Here is a 20,979-nt window from a genome sequence, read left to right on the forward strand (position 1 = left end):
TGTGCAGAAGGACTGACTGTTCTGCAGCCCATGGGCAGAGGCTTCTGCTCCTCACAGCACACTCAGCCACCACAAACCAGAGCTCACGCAAGGTACCTGCCCAGTGATCCTCCCAAAAAAGAGAGAAGTAATGTGGTGTTTTCAAAGAGAAATGTTACTTGTTTTTTCCTTGGAACATCTCTCCTACCTTTTCAATGTCGTTTCCTCCTTAAACAGTCCCGAAAGCCCAGTGGGACCAAATGACCAACGGCAGCTCCTTCAACGAGTTCCTCCTCCTGGCATTTGCAGACAAATGGGAGCTGCAGCTCTTGCACTTCTCGCTCTTCCTGGGCATCTACCTGGCTGCCCTCCTGGGCAACGGCCTCATCATCACAGCCATAGCCTGCGACCACCGCCTCCACACCCCCATGTACTTCTTCCTCCTCAACCTCTCCCTCCTTGACCTTGGCTCCATCTCTGTCACTGTCCCCAAATCCATGGCCAATTCCCTGTGGAACACCAGGGCCATTTCCTACGCAGGATGTGCTGCCCAGATCTTTTTCTTCTTTTTCTTATGTTCAGCTGAGTTTTCTCTCCTTACAGTCATGGCCTATGACCGCTTTGTTGCCATCTGCAGACCCCTGCACTATGGGAACCTCATGGGCAGCAGAGCTTGTGTCCAAATGGCAGCAGCTGCCTGGGCCAGTGGTTTTCTCTATGCTCTCCTGCACACTGCTAACACATTTTCAATACCACTCTGCCAAGGCAATGTTGCGGACCAGTTCTTCTGTGAAATCCCCCAGGTCCTCAAGCTCTCCTGCTCAGACTCCTACCTCAGGGAAGTCAGACTTCTTGTGGTTAGTGCCTGTTTATTCTTTGGGTGTTTTATTTTCATTGTGGTGTCCTATGTGCAGATCTTCACTGCTGTGCTGAGGATCCCCTCTGAGCAGGGCCGGCACAAAGCCTTTTCCATGTGCCTCCCACACCTGGCCGTGGTCTCCCTGTTCATCAGCACTGGCACATTTGCACACCTGAAGCCCCACTCCATCTCCTCCTCAGCTCTGGATCTGGTGGTGGCTGTTCTGTACGCGGTGGTGCCTCCAGCAGTGAACCCCCTCATCTACAGCATGAGGAACAAGGAGCTCAAGGATGCCCTGGGGAAAGTGATCCGATGGGTACAAGGTCAGCACCAGTAGCTGTCCCACATTCATTCACTCACCAGGATATCCGGCATCAAGGGTGTGTGTTGTGCATTTACTTCTTTCTTACTTTTCTCTTTTACATCTACAGTAAAAGACAAAGAAAACTATCCAGTACATGTCATGTCTGCTCTGGAATCTCTCCTTTGAATCTGACCCAGAGACCATGTTGAAACAGGAAGCCAGGCTTCCCCCTTCATCAGCAGAGGTGGGGGAACCTCAGAGCCCACTAGTTTGAGCTCCCTCGGATGCCCCCAGTGCAATGGGTTTCCCTTTGCAGTGTCTCTTTCGGCACTGACACCAAGGATGCTCAGAGGCCCAGAGCAAGGCTCAGATGAGCACTGACAGGGTGAGACCAGAAGTCCGATGTCCATTAGGAGAGCCCAGATCTCCTAGGCACACTCAGGGTGTGATCTCACACCCTTCTCCTGCAAGGGTGGCAGACAGCTGTCACCATGGGCTGGTCCTTTCCCTCTTCAACATTCACAGCGGAGTGGGAGCAGAAGGGAGGAGAGTCTGGACACAGCTTGTGGGGACAGACCCTCTGCTCCTCAGGACCATCCCTACATTGCCACAGCAGGCATATCCTTGCTGCAGCCTCTGAGTGGGGGCTGCAATGTCCTGCTGTGCTCTCGTGTGTGTACATGGCCTAAGCGCTCCTGTGACATGGTGCTTCCTTGTGCATTTCTGTGAGCTCAGGCAGGACCAGGCCCTGGGCACCCTTATGCCAGACCTGGTTTCCAGAACAACATTTCCATAATAAAAGGGGTTCTCCTGTGTGACGTGCCTGAAGTCTGGCCTTTCTTCAGAAGATGGAGTCAAAAATATGTTCAAGGGATTGCACCACTGCAGGGTCTGCTGTTCTGCTTGCAAACTCCATGGGCTCTGGGGAATGAGCTCAGAGTCCCTGGGTGATCTGTTAGGGACCGAGGGTTGGATTCAGAGCTTGTTTCTCGGTGACCAGTGCCGGTGGAGATGGGGAATGGTCTCTGAATCGCCTGTGCCAGGCTGTCCCACAGGTGACAGTGCTGATGAGAGATGCCCATCCTTCTGGAGGGCAATCTGAGCCCCCAGGAGAGCTCAGAGGATCTCCAGGGACAGTGTGTGCCTGGGGGTGGGCAGTGAGTGGAGCCTCACAAAGTGAGGCATGGTCCATGGTGCAGTAACCAGAAGGTAAAGCACTAAATCCAGGTATGTAGGGGGAAACGAGGGCTCTACAATCCCCACAGAGGCAGTGGGGACCCAGGAGGCCCAGGGAAGGGGCACTGGAGAGTGATTCCTGCAGCCTCAGTGAAACACCACAGGCTGGAGCTAGTGCCCACCCAAACACATCTCCTGCCATTGCAGGTGCCCTGGGGTCACTCTGAGCACCATCCATGAGCACAGACAGGTGCCAGCAGTATCAGTGGTGGTGATCCCTGTCCAGCTGGGTCTGATTCCTGCCCTGACCAGCATGGCCAGAGCTGAGTCAGGAGTCACCCCGTGGCCCCACAGCTCACTCGCTCTGCAGAGCAGCACCACCAGCCTGGGGCCCTGCGGGGAGCACAGGGCAGGGGTGCAGGAATGGCCAGGCCAGCACAGACACACTGACTTGGGAAAGGCTCTCTGGGGAGCAGGGATGTCCCAGGAGAGGAGCAGGGCAGCATTCAGAGATAGGAAACGAGAATGAGAAACAGGTTTCTCTGTGCACCAGCTTGGGGCAGGCTGCTGTGTCCCTGGGGCAGCAGGAGCTGCCGGAGGGGCTGCAGGCAGACAGGGAGGGGGATCTGCTGGGCACAAGAGCAGGGGAGGCAGAGAGTGACCAGCCTCATTGCAAGGCCTTGAGCCCTTGCCAGGGAGCTGCTGCCCTTGTCCTTGGGCCTGACCTGAGTTATGCCATGGACACTCGCCTGCACCTCTTGGATCCTGACCTGACCCTGTGCCCATCCCACTGACCTGACTCCTCATTTTTACCTTGGACCTGCCTCCGCACTACAGTCACAAAAGCCTTGGCAAGGGAAGTTGGGACTGAGCAGATCCCAGAGAAGGCTGTAGGTACAGAAGGTGACCGCGTATGCCCACAGCAGCAACCTTTGCCTGACAGTCAATCTGAAGGTGCAAGGAGGGCTTTGGATTTGGAGCCCTTACCCAGGTAACACTGCACAGAGAGTCTTAGCTGGATGAAGGAGCAAGAACAGGCACTTGGGTCTGATTTTATGATGCATAGTTAGGAGAGCAGGCTTTTCTGTGTCAGAGCTCGAGTGTTTATGCACCATTTGTGACAGGGATCCTGCTACAAAGAGTATGTTGTCAGGAGCAGCAAGAGCGGGGCTGCTCCATGTGGGATGCAGAGCCAGGAGTCAAGGGTGCTGGCAAGGCAGGCAGGGCAGTGCCCCACTGATGGGAGGTGCCATCCCCCAGTGCCTGGAAAAAAAGAGCAGAGCCGGTTTGGGGATGGTAACCAGGGTCAGGCACAGTCCAGTGATCACCAGGCAGGACTGTAGGGCTCCAACCCGCCCTGCTTGGTGTGAGAGGTTGACTAGAGACCTCCAGAGGTCCCTTCCTACCACAATTCTTCTGCAGCTCCATGAATTCTTGCTCCTTAACCTCTGCTCTGGCATGGCTGGCAGGGGGATGAGAGCTCCTAGGGCAGGGTAGAATGAGCCCAGCTGGGAGAGCGTCAGGGGGAAGATCCAAAGGTGCCTGGCTCAGCCCCGGGCTTTGGAAAACTCCCTCATGCACCCTGAGAGGCTCCGTCTGCCTCTTCCACCCTGCCCTGTGCTCCCCTCCCATCAGCCAAAGCAGAGTCTAGCATCGCCTGGGGACTCTCTTCCCCATGGGGAGCAGAGGGAGGGCCTTCCCCAGCCCCACACTGCCTTTCCCACCCCCAGCCTTTGCAGATGCGTGTGCCTGGCTCTGCCCACTTGCTTTCACCACAGTCACGGCTGCACTGGAAGCCCATGAAAATCCCGGCGCTCCTACCCTTGACCTGGCCTCTACCCTGAACCTGGAGCCTGGCTGCCCACAAAGGCATCGCCTGTCTGGTGTCCCATCTGTGCAGCTGAGGGCAGGGGTCTTTGCCCCAATCTCCCTGCTCCTCCCCATGCTCTGGGCACCATTCACGCATGGGAGCTGCCTGCTGGCATTTTACCTCTTCCAGGCCCTTTCCAGCACAGCCCAGACCCTCCCCGGTTCTCCCCACCTCCCCTGCCCTCTCCCCAGCCCACCCAGCACAGCAGACCAGGCTGGGGTGGCCCCACAGCAGTGCCTGTGGCAGGGGGCTGCAGAGCTCTGGGCACTCACCCCACAGCCCCAGCCCCTCTGCAGGGCACAGCAGCTGCTGGGGGGCAGAGAGGGGTGTCAGCCTCCCCATCAGCCCCACACCTGGGGGCCAGCAATGGCACAAGGAAAAGGAGGCCAGGCACTCCATGTCTCCACTGCTCTCATGACCAGAGATCCTTGACCCTGGCTGCCTGCAGCCCCTCTGGGCAGCCCCTCTCCCCAGCAGCATTCACGGCCCACTCCAGGCACGTGCTGGCCCTGCAGATCCCCCGTGCTTTCCAGGTGGCTCCATATCCCCTTCCAGCAGCATGGGCATCTCTCACCAGCCCTGTAATATGTGGGACAGTCCCCGGCAGACACCTCTTGACCACTCACCCTCTCCAGGGGCACTGGGCACCCACAAGGGACAGCTGAATCCAGCCCGTGTTCCCTAACACAGCATTCTACGAGCTGATGCCCCGTAGCCCATGCACAACCCAGGCACAGCAACAGGGCCTTTTTGAGTGCAATTCCCTGAGCACAGTCTTGGCTTCAGCTTGGGAAGAAGAGCCCAGCCTTCAGGCACAGTACTGAGCAAATCCCCTTTTATTACAGGAATGCTACTTCGGAAGCCAGCTCAGACACGGTGAAGGGCAGATTTGCAGAAGGCCTCTCAGTCAGACAGACAGGGTTTGTGTCTCTGGAGAAGTGGGATGAATTCAAACATTTCTGCACAAACCACAGACAGAACACTCAAAAGAAGAGTTGCCTGAGATAATTGGAAATGATTCATGAAGAGAGATGGGCAGCTTATTGCTGCTGAACTACTACCACTTGAATCAGTTTCCTCAGGGCCACCTTGAGCTCCTTGTTCCTCATGCTGTAGATGAGGGGGTTCACTGCTGGAGGCACCACCGAGTACAGAACAGCCAGCACCAGATCCAGAGCTGGGGAGGAGATGGAGGGGGGCTTCAGGTGTGCAAATGTGCCAGTGCAGACAAACAGGGAGACCACGGCCAGGTGCGGGAGGCACATGGAAAAGGCTTTGTGCCGGCCCTGCTCAGAGGGGATCCTCAGCACAGCAGTGAAGATCTGCACATAGGACACCACAATGAAAATGAAACACCCAAGGACTAAACAAATACTAACTGCAATAAACCCAAGTTCCCTGAGGTCGGCATCTGAGCAGGAGAGCTTGAGGATCTGGGGAATCTCACAGAAGAACTGGCCCAGGGCATTGCCTTGGCAGAGTGGTATTGAAAATGTGTTAGCAGTGTGCAGGAGAGCATAGAGAAAACCACTGGCCCAGGCAGCTGCTGCCATTTGGACACAAGCTCTGCTGCCCATGAGGTTCCCATAGTGCAGGGGTCTGCAGATGGCAATAAAGCGGTCGTAGGCCATGACTGTGAGAAGCCAATACTCTGCTGACATAAAGAAGACAAAGAAAAAGACCTGGGCAGCACATCCCGAGTAGGAAATGGCCCTGCTGTTCCACAGAGAGTTTGCCATGGATTTGGGGACAATGGTGGAAATGAAGCCAAGGTCCAGAAGGGAGACATTGAATAGGAAGAAGTACATGGGGGTGTGGAGGCGGTGGTCGCAGGCTACGGCTGTGATGATGAGGCCGTTGCCCAGGAGGGCAGCCAGGTAGATGCCCAGGAAGAGCGAGAAGTGCAAGAGCTGCAGCTCCCTTGTGTCTGCATATGCCAGGAGGAGGAACTCATTGAGGGAGCTGCTGTTGGACATTTTCTCCCTCTGGGCTTTGGGGACTGTCCAGGGAGGAAAAACAGTGACAAGTCAGGAGAGATTTTTCTGATCAAAACTCTTTCCCTTTCTCAGATCCCCCACATACCAACACGCACACACACATACGCGCGTGCACACACACAGAGACATTGCTTTTCTCCTCCTCGGCAAGACCTTGGTTCAGCTCTCTGTCTGGAGCTCCAGTTTGGGCTAGCTGAGTGTGCCATGAGGAGCAGGGTCCTCTGCCCATGGGCTCCAGAGGGGTCAGTCCTGCTATAAAGTAGAAAGTCTGTTTAACATCTTCAAATCCAATTCTAAGGCATTTTGACCACAAAAGCAACAGCTTCACTCTTGGGGCTGTGTTTGTCTGTCTGTCTGCTCTGCAGGGTAGGAATATGCACCCTTTCCCCTGCTCTCAGTGTGAAGACTAGTGAGGTCTGAGAGGCAAAAGCTCTCCCTGTGCCCTAGGACAGAGCCAGCACACTGGTCTCCCCATCAGTCCCATTCCCAGCTGCCTTGGGTGTGTACCTCTCTCAGCTAGGGGACCACCTGTGCTGACAGTGGTGTCCACTTGCAAAGCACAGATCTCCAAAGTCACCTCCCTTTCTCAGCTCAGATGTTCCAAGAGTGAAGGAGAGGCTGTGACATAGCACATGGCTCCAATGATCAGAAGGAGGACTCTGTGACCTGGCTCTGCTGTGGAGGGAGAACTCAGCACCCAGTTTCTGGACAAAGACACACAGTGCTTAGTTCACATGCCCACATACAGCCACCCCCAGCAGCACTGCCATTTCCTTAGCACCTCTGTGGCTTCTGCATGGGACATTCAGCTATCACACATGTCCTACAGAAGAGCTGTGCCCTGCTCGAGGGCAGCACACAGCCCAGCAGCACACCGCAGGGAGGGTCAAGTGTCTTAAAGGTGGGGTCTCCTGAACGGACAATCAGCTCATTGCCCAGCCCCACAGACTGTGCTGCTTTGAGCCCCAAAGGCAAGAAGGGGTCCTCGTCCTCTCCCTCCATTGGAGACAACTCTGCAGCAGGAACCAAAGCGTCTGTGTCACTCTGTAGCTGCAAATTTCCTCCCCAGAAAGCCCACGAGCAAGAACAAGAGCAGCCCAGACAGGGAGAGAAGCAAGGAACACCATCTTGATGCTTCTGCCTAGGCTGGCAAAGACAGAAAGAGAAAGGGACATGGAGGAACGCCTTCCCCTAACCCAGCTGTGCACACCACCTCCCAGATGGAAACATCACAGGGCGGTTGTTCTCAGCCCCTTTGTCATGTTTTAGGAAATGGACACATGACAGGAGAGCTGCTCCTATCCTCTTCCAGGGCTCTGGCTGCCAGAAAGGAAATTCCTGTCCAATATCCCATGGCTTTGAGGGCAGAGGGCTCTGCTGGGTGGCAGAGGAAAGGTGAAGGGGGCTTGCTGAGGGGAAAGCATCTGCACTGCAGGGGCTGGCAGAGAGTTTCCTGCATCCCAGCCTCGCATGAGGTTTCTGGCAGCAGTTTCCTCTCACTGTCTGACCATCTCTCTGCTGCCTGCAAATGTCCTTGCTGGCAGCTCTTCCTCTGTCCCCACACAGACCCCTTCCCACCCACTGGGATCTCAGCTCAGCCCTATGGAAACCTCCAAGCAGCAGGAAACTGCCCAGGGGCAGTTCCCTGTTTCCAGGTGTTAAAGAGCAGATCAGAGAATCTCTGATGAGACTGGCAAGGTGATGCTGGTGCTGTCTGTAGGCTGAGGGGTGGTGTAGGCACTTGCTGAGGTTCCTCGCAAACCTATTTATCCTTCAGTGAGGTGGTGAAGAGGCTTGTTTAAACCTGACTGCTGCATTTCCATTCCCAGCATGCAGAGACAAGTCCTCTTGAAAACGCCACTCTCAGAATGTCCTCATGGTGAGCTGGAGCTGTGAGCAGCCCTGAGCCATGCAGCACTCTCAAAGGCAGAATGAACCTTCAACCTGCCCTGCTGGGGGTCGCCCCTCTCACCCGGAGCTTCTCCCTGCAGCACCGTGGGGAGCTCCCCAGACAGGCTGAGTGCTGCCCCTTGTAGGTGGCACAGCCACTGCCCTGGGCACACAGGGACACTGCCCTGAATTACAGTCCTGGGCAGACCCGTGTGCACACCCCAGCTTCACACCCCTGCAGCCATCCCTGGGAGAAAGGTAACAGGCTGCCCTGTCCCTGTGACGGTGTGGCAGGGAATGCCTGCCCTGAAGCATCTCTCCCTTCTCTGCACAGGAGAAACCAGAAGAGCGATCCTTAGAAGTCCTATCAGTCATGGGATGGGCTGGGTTCAGAAGACCCCTCCAGGAACCTCAGTAGCACTGCCCTGCAGCCAGAGACTTACCGTGCAAAGGGCTGTGAAGATTTCTCCCACAAGCAGCTCTCCTCTGTCCTCCCACTCCACACTGCCTTGCACTTCTCGCTGCCTTCTCTCAGCTCATGTCAGCAGCAGCAGGCAGTGCCCGCAGCCCTGCTGCTCCTTGCAGAGGAGCTGCTCCTGCACACAGCTGTGTCTGGGCAGTGCTGCCAGGTTGCCATGAGCTCCCTCTTTCTGTGAAGACTGTCCCCACTCAGGAGCAGAGGCCCAGCCAAAGACGTGACTTTCTCTGCCCGCCCCGGGCTCCCTTGAGCTTTTCCTGGGGCTCCGAGGCTGACAGCTCCTGAGGGGCAGCAGGGTCCCTTCCGGGAAATGCTCTTGGAAGTGTGCTAACCACCTACAGTCCCTCTCTGGCTTGTGGAGAGAGACTGATTTCAGCAGCGTGCTTTATCCTGTCAGAGGACAGAGGTGGCGAGGGGTGGAAATGTTCCCCTCTGTCAAGCCCTATTGCTGTCCCACTACCAGGCAGCAGACCAAGACAGTGACAGAGCGGGCTTCCTTTCCCCGGTGTAGGGCAGTGATTCAGAGGAGGGAATGCAGGCGTTCAATCTCAGCTGAGAAGGCCTTGGGCAGGAGGGGGATCCAGCTGCCTCCCAGACATGCCACAAACCCAAGGAGGTGGGATTCCTCTTGCCTCAGTTCAGGTGTGCACAGAAGAGGGGCCTACATGCAAGCCCCTTGTCTGAGCTCCCACGATAAGCAATAGGGATGGAGCAGGGAGTCAGTGGCTTGCATCCAAACCCCTGGTGATGGCTGAGGTTCCAGGCTTGGTCCAAGTCATCTGTGTGTGTCTGCCAGCTCTGATGGAGCAATGCTGAGAGACCCACATCCTGCCTGAGCATCAGCTGTGAGCCAGAGGGGAGGTGGGACAGGTTTGCTTGGCCCCCTGAATCTACACCAAATTTCTTGTCATCTGAACTGTCCTTAGCCATGCATTTCCATGACGCCCACAGAGCTTTTCAGCTGACCAAAAGGAGGAGTTCACCACAAGGAGAGCCAGGTCGCTCTCTAGGCTGTCAGCTGTATATGCTACAGCTCAAGTCACTACAGAGCTAAGACACATGCACATCTTGGCACTGCAGATACTCCAGTTAATTCAGGGCTCTCATTTTAAGGGAATCGAAAAGGCCTCTAGTGCTGTGCCAGGTGCCTGGGGTGGCAACACAACTGCATGTGGCTGGCACATACCACACAGGACCTCCAGGAAAGCCATGTGCTGGTGGAGGGGGTACGGGTCAGACACCACAGGGTCTCTCAAAGGGGTTCGGGGCCTGTGTGCCAGCAGCTGAACACCCAACACCACCACCATGGCATGGAGGGAAGGTCCATCCCGGCTACATCCAGGGTGCGGCAGGACTGGGAGACCCATCACACCAGAGTCTCCGCTCATGTGCCTGTGCTTTCAAACCCTGACGGTTCTCTTTTTCCTGAACCTTCTTTCCTGCTGATGGTATGAACAGCAAACATGCTAATGATGTCCACAGTGTGGCTAGATCAAAGGGTATGCTGTGTCCACGGACCTTTTTAGCAGCAGTTGTCTTTCTTGGACATCCTCTTCACCTCTGTCACAGGCCCCAAAGTGCTTCAGAGTCACCTGGGGCAGCAAACCCCTCTCCTAGTTGGGCTGCATGGCCCAGCTGGGTTTCCCTCTGGCTTTGGGGACTGCAGGGTTTGCTCTCTTCATCAGCACCTTCTTTCAGCATCCCATTGCCATGAGCCACCCACTCCAGCACGTCTCTGCTGTGAAGCAAAGCCTTTGCATATGTGACGTCCTGGGCACTCAGTAGCAGGTTTCCCTGTCATAAGGCTGCACTGGGGCCTGGTGCCACAGCTGAGGTGCTGCAGCTCCAGTGTGTACAAATGCCCTCAGCCTGGGGAACAGGCAAGAGGAGCTGCAGCTCTGTGTGCTGTCACAGAAGTGTGGCATTGTTGGAGTAGCTGCTGAGACATGGAGGGACAGCTTGCACAATGACAGAGCTGCAACTGATGGCTACAAATTCTTCAGGAGAGACCAGGAGGGAAGGCGAGGAGGAAGGATGCCCTTTGTGTGCAGATGAAGCTCAGCTGTATGGAGCTTTTCCATGGGATGCGCAAAGGGAGGCAGCTCTGCAGGGCAGAGGAGCTCAAGGGTTCAGACAATAGAAACATGCTGAAGATGTGCAAGGAAAAGTGGCAAGGTGTGCACAGGGCGCAGAAAAAACCCCATGCCAAAATACTCACCTATGCTCCTTGTCTAAACAGAAGACAGAAACCCATTGCAGCATTGCATTTTGTCTCATCAGAGGATGGTTGCCTGTGAGAGGTGGAAACGTCCCACTCTGGAAGGCCCTATTCTCATCTCTTAACTAGGCAGGACACCTAGATGGGGACAAAAAGGGAGCTCACTGACACATGGTTCAGATATTGATTCAGATGAGTTAGTCTAGGCATCTTATGCCAGCTTAGAAGCCCCTGGGCTGGAGTAGGATTCAGCAAACTCCTGTGAACTGCACAAGCACACGGGAGATGGGATTCCCCTCGCCCAAGCTGAAGTGAGCACAACACAGGTGTCTGCATGCAAGCTGCTTGTCTAAGCTCCCACTGTAATCACTGGAGATGGAGGGTGGGAGTCAGTTGCCCATAAACAAGCACTTTGGAGCATTAGAAGAGACAGAGGTGGTTGAAGACATGGGCCAGTGTCTGCTTGCTCTGATGGAGCAACTATGAGCAGGATCCTCCTAGAACACCAGGTGGGGGCCAGGTGGGGTATTTCCTTGGCCATCTCAAATGACCCCAGATGCCTAATACTGCTAGACCACCACTCCCTGTGAAGTCAAGACACATGGGGATCCCTGCAGGGCAAAATCCTAATGTAATTCAGTGCAGACTCTGGATTTAATGGCAGAGAAATACGCTGGCAGGGCCATGTCAGATGCCTGGGGTGTCCAGCACAACTGCATTTTTCTAGCAGATACAGCATGGGACCCACCGGAAAGCCATGGCTTTTGGCAGTGGTGCTGGGCAAGTGCCCCAGGGCATCTCCGGTTTCTTACCTGTGCCCAAACAAATGACTCCTTCCTCTGCCTTTAGGCACAGTCTGTACTGTCCACATGCAAGTGGGCTGTGTAAATGGGAGGCAGAGCACACCAAAGTCTCCACTCTAGTCTCTGCACTCTCAAGCCCTTCTTGCTCTCCTCCTCCTGAACCTCTTCTCACGCCTGGATGTTATGAACAGGGACTGGGCTAATGATGACCTCAGAGTGGCTGGATCACAGGCTGCACAGGCCCAGGGACTTACTTCAATGGCACCTTGTCCTTCCTGGAGATTGGTTCACCTCTGCCACAGGCCCCAAGGTGCTGCAGAGTCAGCTCAGGCAGCAAACCCCTCTCCTGGCATTCCTGCACAGCCCAGCTCTGTTTCTCCCTGGCCTTGAGCACTGCAGAGTTTTCCCTCTTAGTGGGAAGCTCCTTTCATACCTCAGCTCTCAGGCTATATATATATAAGGCAGCGTGCAGGAAGCGAATGGAGGGAGAGGCAGCAAAGCAGGAATTCAGAAATACTGTCTGGTGAATCAGGGATGGTGTTAGGGAAGTCAAAGCTCCCCTAGGATTGACACTTGCAGGGACATCAAGGGCATGATGAAAAGCTGCTACTGCTTCAGTTAGAGTAAAAGAGTAACAAGGAAAATGTTGACTCACTGCTGGATTGGACAGGGAATCTAGTAAGAGCAGCTGCAGGTAGGTCTGAGGAGCTCAGGGCCTTCTTGGCTTCAGTCTTCACCAAGAAGGTCTCCCATGCCATTGTGCCGAGAGTCAGGACTCTAAAGGAAAAAACAACAACAACAACAACAACAAAAGGTGGAAGAGAGTTGAGTGAGGCATGACTTGCAAGACCTCAACTGTACAAGTCTATGGGACTGGATGGGCTGCACCTGAGGACATTGAGAGGGCTGGCCGCTATCACAACAAGGCCAGTCTCTACCATCTTTGAAAGGTTATGGAGATCGGGGGAGGTCTCATTGACCAGAAAAAGGAGTATGTTGTGCCCATCTTCAAAAGAAGCCACAGGGACAACCTAGGGAGCTGCAGGCCGTTCAGCCTCACTTTGGTGAGCAGTGTTTCATGGAGTCAGTCCTCTCACATCACATTTCTGAGCACATGAAGGAGAAGAAGGTGCCTGGGAGCAGTCAGCATGGATATACCGAGGACAAATCATTCCTGAGCAACCTGATTGCCTTCTCTGTACTTGCCGAGGAGAGGAGAGCAGTGGATGTTATTTACCACGATTTTAGCAAGGTGTTTTACACTATCTCACATTGTTTTCTTGTATACAAGTATGTGTTACAATACACTGGGTAGACAACTGGATGGGTAAAAAGCTGGTTGGATGATCACACTCAGAGGGTTTTTGTGGATGAGTTGTGCTTTGCCTGGAAGCTGGTGACAAGTGGAGTACGCAGGGGTCTCTACTGGGATCCGTCCTGTTTAACACATTCATCAGTGACCTGGAGGACACAACTCTCAACACATTTCTTTCTACAAAATATAACAAAATCAGTTGCATCATACTATTACAGAAAAAAAAGGAGGAGATTAGAAGAAGAGCGTGAGCTGCAGTCAGGCTGATGCAGAGCCAGCTCCTGGGAGCTACAGAGTCTTAGGAGATGAAAACCACGGTCTGAATCTCACTAAGACCAGCTGGAGCTCTTACCATGGAGAGAGGTTTATGAGCAGCGTCTTCATCTCCCTGAGCTGCCAGCAACCTCCTCACTGTTTAAAACCAGGCCACCTCCTTACCATGAGTTCCACCTACCTCACTTGAGTCAATGAATCCCATGAGATTAAAGAAGGGCAAAGGTCCCTGCGTGCATCCTTCTTCAGGGGATGTGGTGCTAACGAACAGAGCTGACAGGCCCAGGGTTGCCAGAGCTGCCAGCTTCTCCAGAGCACGTGTTCCTGCAGTCTCCAGGGGAGACCTTTGCCTGTATGCTGCCTCTCCACCATTTAGAGCCCTGGCCTGTACCATGCTGGGTGGCAATCACCGTTTCTAGAACAATAATCAGAAAACAAGAAGTTTGAAAATAAAGTTACCAAGGAAGACAGAGGTGTTGATGGTTTTCTTCTTTTTTTTCACCCTTCCCCCTGCTTTTATTGTTGGATAGGTAAAATTACAGCATTATCACCGATACGTATATTATACTTATTTTTGTTATTTCAGCCATTCCAATGGTTTAGTCTTTCCTCATGTCTTGTCTTCTAATCCACAACGCAAATAAACTTTCTAGTGATCTCACTGTAGTGTTATGAGATACATCTGTGGACAGCATTGCTTTTTGCCAGCACAGCACTGCAGGACCTTTGCTGGCTCAAAGAGCCAAAGGTCCTAGAGACATAACTGAGATCAGTAGGTCAGCGGATTTCCTGACCAGCACAGTAAGAGAAATTGAGAAAAACAAGTGGCACAACTCACTTCTCAGCTGTGGGTTTAAATGACTTCCACATCGAAATATCAAAAGATTAACATAAGCTTAGGGACCTAAAGATAACAAACGTAGGCATTGTTTCAAGCTTTTTCCTATGCTGTTTCTACTACACAATTCCCTGTTGTTTTAACAATCCTGGAAGTTGGAAGGGCAAAGATGGCTGCACAAACCCATATAGGTTTTTCTCTTTTTTTTCTTTTTTTATCTAAAGGGATAGATGACACATTTCTTTGGTTTTGAGTCATTTAAGGAGTACTGTATTTTAAATCAACATGACCTGATAGCCTGTGGATTTTTTGGTGGAGGCTCGGTCCTTCCAGGTGATCAGTAAAAACAATGTACTTCATTGGAACCCTAGGACCGAGTTTCATCTTCATGCTTGCTTCTCCCATGTAGAGAGAAGGAAGTGACCTCACAAACAGCATCAGAGCCATGTCCTCACTTTTGGCCTATCGGGTACTCAGGCAGCAGTGACCTCACAACCAAGGTCCAAGCCATGCGCCTGCTGCTGGCCTTTGGGGTACTCAGGCAGAAGTGGCATCACAAGCAACATCCAAGCCATAAAGCTGTTTCTGGCCTATCACCACCAGAGACAGAGGTGACATCACAACTACCTACATGAGCCAAGAGCCTCCTGCTGACCAATGAGCTCCAGAGAAATAAGTGACCTCCCAATCCAAATCAAAGCTGTGCCCACTGCTGGCCTATCAGCACTCAGGCAGGAGTGGTGTCACAAGCACATACCCCACCCATGTGCCTGCTGCTGGCCTATGAGGTACTCAGGCAGAAGGGACCTCACAAGCACAAACTTCAGTCTTCTCTCTGCTTCTGGCACAGCAGGTGCTGCTGCAGAAACAACCGCACGATTAGCATCGATGCCATAAGCCTGTTCCTGGCCTCTGAGCAGCAGACGCAGAGGAGACCTACAAATAATCTACATCGACCACAAACCTGCTGTAGGCCAATCAGCTTCTGAGAGAGAAGTGACCTCACCATATGTATCTAAGCCATGTTCCTGCTTCTGGGCTATTGGGTACTCAGGCAGAAGTGACCTCAGAAGTACAAACGCCAGCCATGTCCCTGCTGCTGGCATGTCATGTTCTCACACGGAAGTGACCCTGTCATTGGTCCCAGGAACGTGGGGAAGGTTGTTCTCCAGGATTTGCTTGCTTCTGCAGTGGCTTCCCAGGAGCTGGGAGAGGGCTGAGGAGGTAGCAGTGTCCTGGCCCCTGGCACGTGTCAGCACCTTCCCCTTGTGAGCCTTGGGACCTGTCCCTCCTCCCCCCACTCCTCTCAGGGGCCAGCTGCTCTCCAAAGGGGTGACAAGAGCCAGAGGTCTCCTCGCCCCACAGAGGGCATGGTCCTGATGCAGTCCCAAAGGCATTGCTGGCTGCCTGTCCCCAAGCCCCTGGCGCAGCAAGTGTTTGCAGGGCCGTTAGCACAGCCACAGGCACTACAGTGCCGCAGGGATCGCTCCACGCCTGCTCTTCCTGCGCTTACTTCAACGACATATTTGGGAGGAATAGGAAGGGCCAGGTCCCACCTGTGCCCATCCAGCTGGCTGCAGGGAGGACCTTGGGGACTTGGTTTGGTTCAACAGAATGAAATTCTGAGTCTCGTGGCTGGCAGTCACTGGTGCCTTCCCTGCTGCTCCAGGAGCCGAGACTTCACCCCAGTGCTAAGTAGCTAAAAAGAAAATTCCAGGTTCAGGGAAAAAAGGCAGAGAAACACAGCAGGTCTTGTCCAGGTCAGATGTCACAGGATCTGCTTCTGGGGGCTGTTCAATGGTGGCTGTGATGTGACTCAGGTCCCTTGTCACCAAGACAGTGACACAGTCTCGTGGGCAGCTAAGCAGCCCAGGGCCGAGCAGGTATTGACCCCCAGGGAAAGGCACCTTGTGGTTGATCCTCTGAGAGAGCAAGAGACTCTGGCTCGGGAGAGCCCAACATTAGATGAGGCATCTCGTAGTCTTCAGGTACCCAGGACTTTAAGGTCCTTGATTGAAATCTTTGTCTGAGTGTCCAGAAACTGCCCCTTGGCTGCCAGGGCTGTCTCAAATCCTGATGCCCTGCATGCCGGGAGTGCTATCAGGAAAAGACCCTCCATCCCCCAGGTGCTGCTGGTTGTGGAAAAACGCCCTTGCCAGAGCGGGGCTAAAATCCACCTGTGCTTGGAGATGTTTACTGGTGGGACTCCTGGCCTGTATTCCCCCTCTTTTAATTCATTTCTGCTTTCTTCCTCCTGTTCTCCCACAGAAATTTATTTGACTCTGGGGTGTGTGTCATGAGCCCATGTCGTGAATAATCCAAGGAGGCCGTAGCCAGCCCCATGGCTCAGGAATTGGGATCCTTGGCACCTCAGGAGGGTCACTGCCACTTGGCTTTTCCAGGCCTTTGCTGTGAGCTCTCAGCCACACTTACTTTTTCAGTGGTCTCCCCAAGCTCTCCAGATTATCAGCATGGCATTTCCCTGGACTCAGTTCTTTCTCCACAAGTCTGATTAGGCAGAGGAAAAAACCAAGGGCATTGTAGACTGAGGTGGGACCAGAAGAAATATTGCTGAAAAGCACAGAAGGCATCAAATAGTTTATGGTCACCCTCAGGACATTCAGTCCTAATATCAGTCCTCTCTTTAAAACCAAACTCAGGCTTCATCCTGCAGCCACTGAAGACAATGGGAGGGGGAGTTTGGGGCTTTCTTTTCTTTTTTTTTTCCCCTCCCCTGACTGGTGTGCTTGAGAGTTTGTCCTAATGCTTTAATTAAAAAAGCTAGACTTGTAAAAACATGTTCTGTCACTAAAAAATCATAATCCTGGCCATGCTGTTAGAGGTAAAGTAAAGCAGAAGTCCCCGTGAAACTCTCCCCCTTGAGCAAGTCTGGGCACATTTGGCTCCAGCCACTTGGCAACCGGCAAACGGAAATGCCATTTTTCAGGTTGTTTTAAAATGTTTGCAGTACCTGGGCCATTGATCATACCACTCTCAGTACTGACTGCTGAAGAACATCCCTGGTAACCATTAGTCAGCTGGACTTTATATCGCTCCACTTGTTGAGCCAGGCGGCCTCCAGCTCATTCCCCACACCCTCCTTTGCTTACTCCTCCATCCCACCTCTCCCCAGTTTGGCTACAAAGATGTCATGGAAGACCATGTCAAAGGCCTTCCTAAATTCAAGGTGTACAGCATGCACTGCACTCCCCTCGCCCACACAGCCAGTCATCCCATCACAGAAGGTAGTCAGATTGGTCAGGCACAATTTGCCCTCGATGACTTCATGCTGGCTGATCCCAACACCTTCATGTGGCTGGAACGAGCTCACAGAACGATCTGCTTCCCAGGGACAGAGGTGACTGACCAGCCTGTCATTCCCCAGATTCTCTTTCTTGTCCCTTCCTGAAGACAGATGCTAAATTTTGCTGTTTTCCAGTCCTCAGGAACTTCCCTGATGGCCATGACCTATGGAAGAGGATTGTGAGCAGCCTAGCAATGATGTCCACCAGCTCCCTCAGTAACCTAAGAAACTGCAGCTCAGTACAAGCAAAAGAGGTTTCCTCATGAGGGTGGTCAAAGACTGGACCAAGGGTCCAGGGCAGTTGTGGGATCTCCACTCCTGGAGATGATTAAAGCTTACTGGGACACAGCCCGGAGTGACCTGCTCTAACCTGGCCTGCTTTGCATGGGAGGTTGGACTAGAGACCTCTGGAGGTCCCTTCCCACCTGAACTGCTCTGACAGGCTTTGCCTCTCCCACAGGCTGCCCACCAGCAGATGACGGAGAGAGCCCTTTGCCAGCCCCACACTCCCTTGTCCCCCTCCGCCTGTGATGTGGGACACAGCCTGGGTCTGGACCGGGCCCAGACGAGGTCTCCACTGCCGACCCTTCCCCTGCAAAGGGAGGAAACCCCGACATTCCCGGCATGGAGCTGGTGTCAAAGCAGCACCTGGAGTCTGACTGGTCTGATGGCCTCATCCCTCCCAGAACAGCCAGAGGGCCCCAAGTGGGGCTGCTCACCCTGACCCATTAACCCCCACACTCCCCATCACCCCAAGCCCCATCCCAGCCCTGGTGCCCTGCCCTGGGGCAGCTCCAGCCTCCTCAAGAGGGAGTGTGGGTGCAGCAGGAGCGGGCTGGGGGGCCGGGCCATGGGCAGTGATGGCCCTGCCAGGCTGGGAGCTGGGGGGTGAGGCCGGACCCACTGCCTGGATGGGGCTGGAGGCCTGGCATGGGGAGAGGTGGGAGGGCCAGGGGCCAGGCAGTGGCTGAGGGGCTGTTCCCACTCCTGGTGCACCGCTGGTCCCTGTGGTGTGAGGAGAGGGGATGGGAGATGGGGCAGTGCAGGGTGCTGGCAGGTCATCGGGGCAGGGGACAGTGGGGGCTGCAGCAAGGGGTCATGGATGGAGTTTGTGCAGCGCAGTGACACTCGCACCACTGCCCCAGCCCCCCTGCAGGCATGACATCTACGGAGGGCAGGGCTGTGTGTGTGCCATCAGCCCCATCAGCCTCCCAGCTGGGACTGGCCCCAGTGGCACAAGCAGACAGAGGGCAGGGACACTCGGTGTCCCTTATCTTGTGCCAAGGACATTCCCTACCCCCAGGCTGCCTGCAGCCCCCCGTGCCAGCCCCTCTCTCCAGGACGGCATGAGAGTCGCTGCCCTGGGGCTCCTCAGGCAGCTCCTGCTGCTCCAGCCACACAGCAGCCTGCCCTTAGTTGACACACAGAGAAACAGATGTCTCTATTTTTTCCTTCCTTTCAAGGGCACAATTGCTCCTTTCCTCTTCTCCAAGGAGGTCCCTGCTCCCCAGAGAGCCTGTCCCCAGGGAGTGCATCAGTGCTGGCTGCTCAGCCATTCCTGGAGCCTCCTCCAAGCTCCACGCAGGGCCCTGGGCTGGCGGTGCTGCTCTGCAGAGGGAGCGGGCTGTGGAGCCCCAGGGGTCTACATTGGCCATGGTGGTTGGGGTGGGAAGCAGACCCAGCTGGATGGGCATCATTGCACCTGACAACCCCCTACCAAGGGGTCTGTGGTGTGGATGATGCTCTGAGCAATCACAGGACATTTCAAATGGCTGAGGCTGTGTTCAGGTGTGTCCCCAGAACCAGCCCATTGAAGGTGACATGGACCACTCTCCAGGCTCCCTTCCCTTTGCCTGCTGGGTTCCTGCTGTGGGCGTCTGTCACCAGCCCTGTCATAGGGCAGACAGTCCCAGGCGGACACCGCTTGACCATTCAGCACCTCCAGGAGCACTGGGCACCCACAAGTGAGAGCTGAATGCAGCCCTCATTCCCTAACACAGCACCCCATGAGCTCATCACCTTGAGTCCATGGAGAGCCCCCAGAAAGCAACAGTGCCTTCCAGGGTGAAAGCCCTTGAGTGAATTCTTGGCTCCAGCTTTGGAAGAAGAAACCAACTTTCAAGCACAGCACTGAAGAAATCCCCTTTTATTAGAGACAGGCCAGCTCTGACACAGTGACAGACACATTCACAGAAGGCCTCTGGGTCAGACAGGCTGGGTTCCTGCTGCTGGAGAAGTGGGATGAATTCAAACACTTCTGTACAAACATGATTATCACAGATACAATGCCCAAAGCACAAGAGTTGTCTGAGATAAATTCAAGGCACTTACAAAGAGGGATGGGCAACTTATAGCTGCTGAACTGGTACCAGCTGAATCAGTTTCTTCAGTGCCTCCTTGAGCTCCTTCTTCCTCATGCTGTAGATGAGGGGGTTCACTGCTGGAGGCACCACCGAGTACAGAACAGCCACCACCAGATCCAGAGATGTGGAGGAGACAGAGGGGGGCTTCAGGTAGGCAAACATGTCAGTGCTGACAAACAGGGAGACCACGGCCAGGTGCGGGAGGCACATGGAAAAGGCTTTGTGCCGGCCCTGCTCAGAGGGGATCCTCAGCACAGCAGTGAAGATCTGCACATAGGACAGCACAATGAAAATGAAACACCCAAAGACTAAACAAACACTAACCACAAGAACTCCAGTTTCCCTGAGGTAGGCATCTGAGCAGGAGAGCTTGAGGATCTGGGGGACCTCACAGAAGAACTGGTCCACTGTGTTGCCTTGGCAAAGTGGTATTGAAAATGTGTTCCCAGTGTGCAGCACAGCATTGATAAACCCACTGGCACAGGCAGCTGCTGCCATTTTGACACAAGCTCTGCTGCCCATAAGGGTCCCGTAGTGCAGGGGTCTGCAGATGGCAAGAAAGCGGTCATAGGCCATGACTGTAAGGAGAGAATACTCTGCTGACATAAAGAAGACAAACAAAAAGGCTTGGGTAGCACATGCTGAGTAGGAAATGGCCCTGGTGTCCCTCAGGGAATTGGCCATGGATTTGGGGACAGTGGTGGAGATGGAGCCAAGGTCGAGGAGGGAGAGGTTGAGGAGGAAGAAGTACATGGGGGTGTGGAGGCGGTGGTCACAGGCTATGGCTGTGATGATGAGGCCGTTGCCCAGGAGGGCAGCCAGGTAGATGCCCAGGAAGAGTGAGAAGTCCATGAGCTGCAGCTCCCATTTGTCTGCAAACCCCAGGAGCAGGAACTCGTTCAGGGAGCTGCTGTTGGATACTTGCTTCCTCTGGGCTTTGGAGGACTGTCGAGAGAGGAAAAGATATTGACAAATTAGGACCGACTTTGAACAAAACCCACGGCATTTCTCACAGCCACTCCCCACATGTCCTTTCTCCTTGCCAGGAGGACCTTCCTTGACCTCCTTTACTTGTGCTTTTGTCTGTGCTTTCAGAGTCTGCCATGAGGATCAGGGTCCCCTGTCCATGGGCTCCAGAGGAGTCAGCCCTGCTTGTTACACAGACACTCAGAATCAAAACGGGATGGTCAGTCATCGTGCAGTGACAAAGTGTCCTTGCAGGGCTGTCAGCGGGATTAGGTGAGACTCCTGCACCCCTGTTTGGCTCACTTCTACTCCCGTTGGCTGGGGACCCACGTGACCACCCAGCACA

At 54.2% G+C, this 20,979-nt stretch overlaps 3 protein-coding genes across 3 annotated transcripts; 1 reads left to right on the top strand and 2 right to left on the bottom strand.

Annotated features, from left to right (window-relative positions):
• Window positions 1-239: 239 nt before the first annotated feature.
• LOC135326970 (olfactory receptor 14A16-like) lies at window positions 240-1,175 on the top strand. Its single transcript, XM_064504611.1, has one exon. The coding sequence runs from the start codon at window positions 240-242 to the stop codon at window positions 1,173-1,175; it is 936 nt and encodes a 311-aa protein (XP_064360681.1).
• A 4,053-nt stretch (window positions 1,176-5,228) lies between these two features.
• LOC135326976 (olfactory receptor 14C36-like) lies at window positions 5,229-6,164 on the bottom strand. Its single transcript, XM_064504617.1, has one exon. It carries the CDS (start codon window positions 6,162-6,164, stop codon window positions 5,229-5,231), a length of 936 nt encoding a protein of 311 aa, XP_064360687.1.
• A 6,136-nt stretch (window positions 6,165-12,300) lies between these two features.
• LOC135326971 (olfactory receptor 14C36-like) lies at window positions 12,301-20,243 on the bottom strand. Its single transcript, XM_064504612.1, has 2 exons — window positions 19,743-20,243; window positions 12,301-12,351 (listed from the first exon to the last, which is right to left on the bottom strand). Exons 1-2 carry the CDS (start codon window positions 20,241-20,243, stop codon window positions 12,301-12,303), a joined length of 552 nt encoding a protein of 183 aa, XP_064360682.1.
• Between the last annotated feature and the right edge of the window lie 736 nt (window positions 20,244-20,979).

The sequence above is a fragment of the Dromaius novaehollandiae genome, unplaced genomic scaffold, assembly GCF_036370855.1.
Source record: "Dromaius novaehollandiae isolate bDroNov1 unplaced genomic scaffold, bDroNov1.hap1 HAP1_SCAFFOLD_41, whole genome shotgun sequence".
Classification (NCBI taxonomy): domain Eukaryota; kingdom Metazoa; phylum Chordata; class Aves; order Casuariiformes; family Dromaiidae; genus Dromaius; species Dromaius novaehollandiae.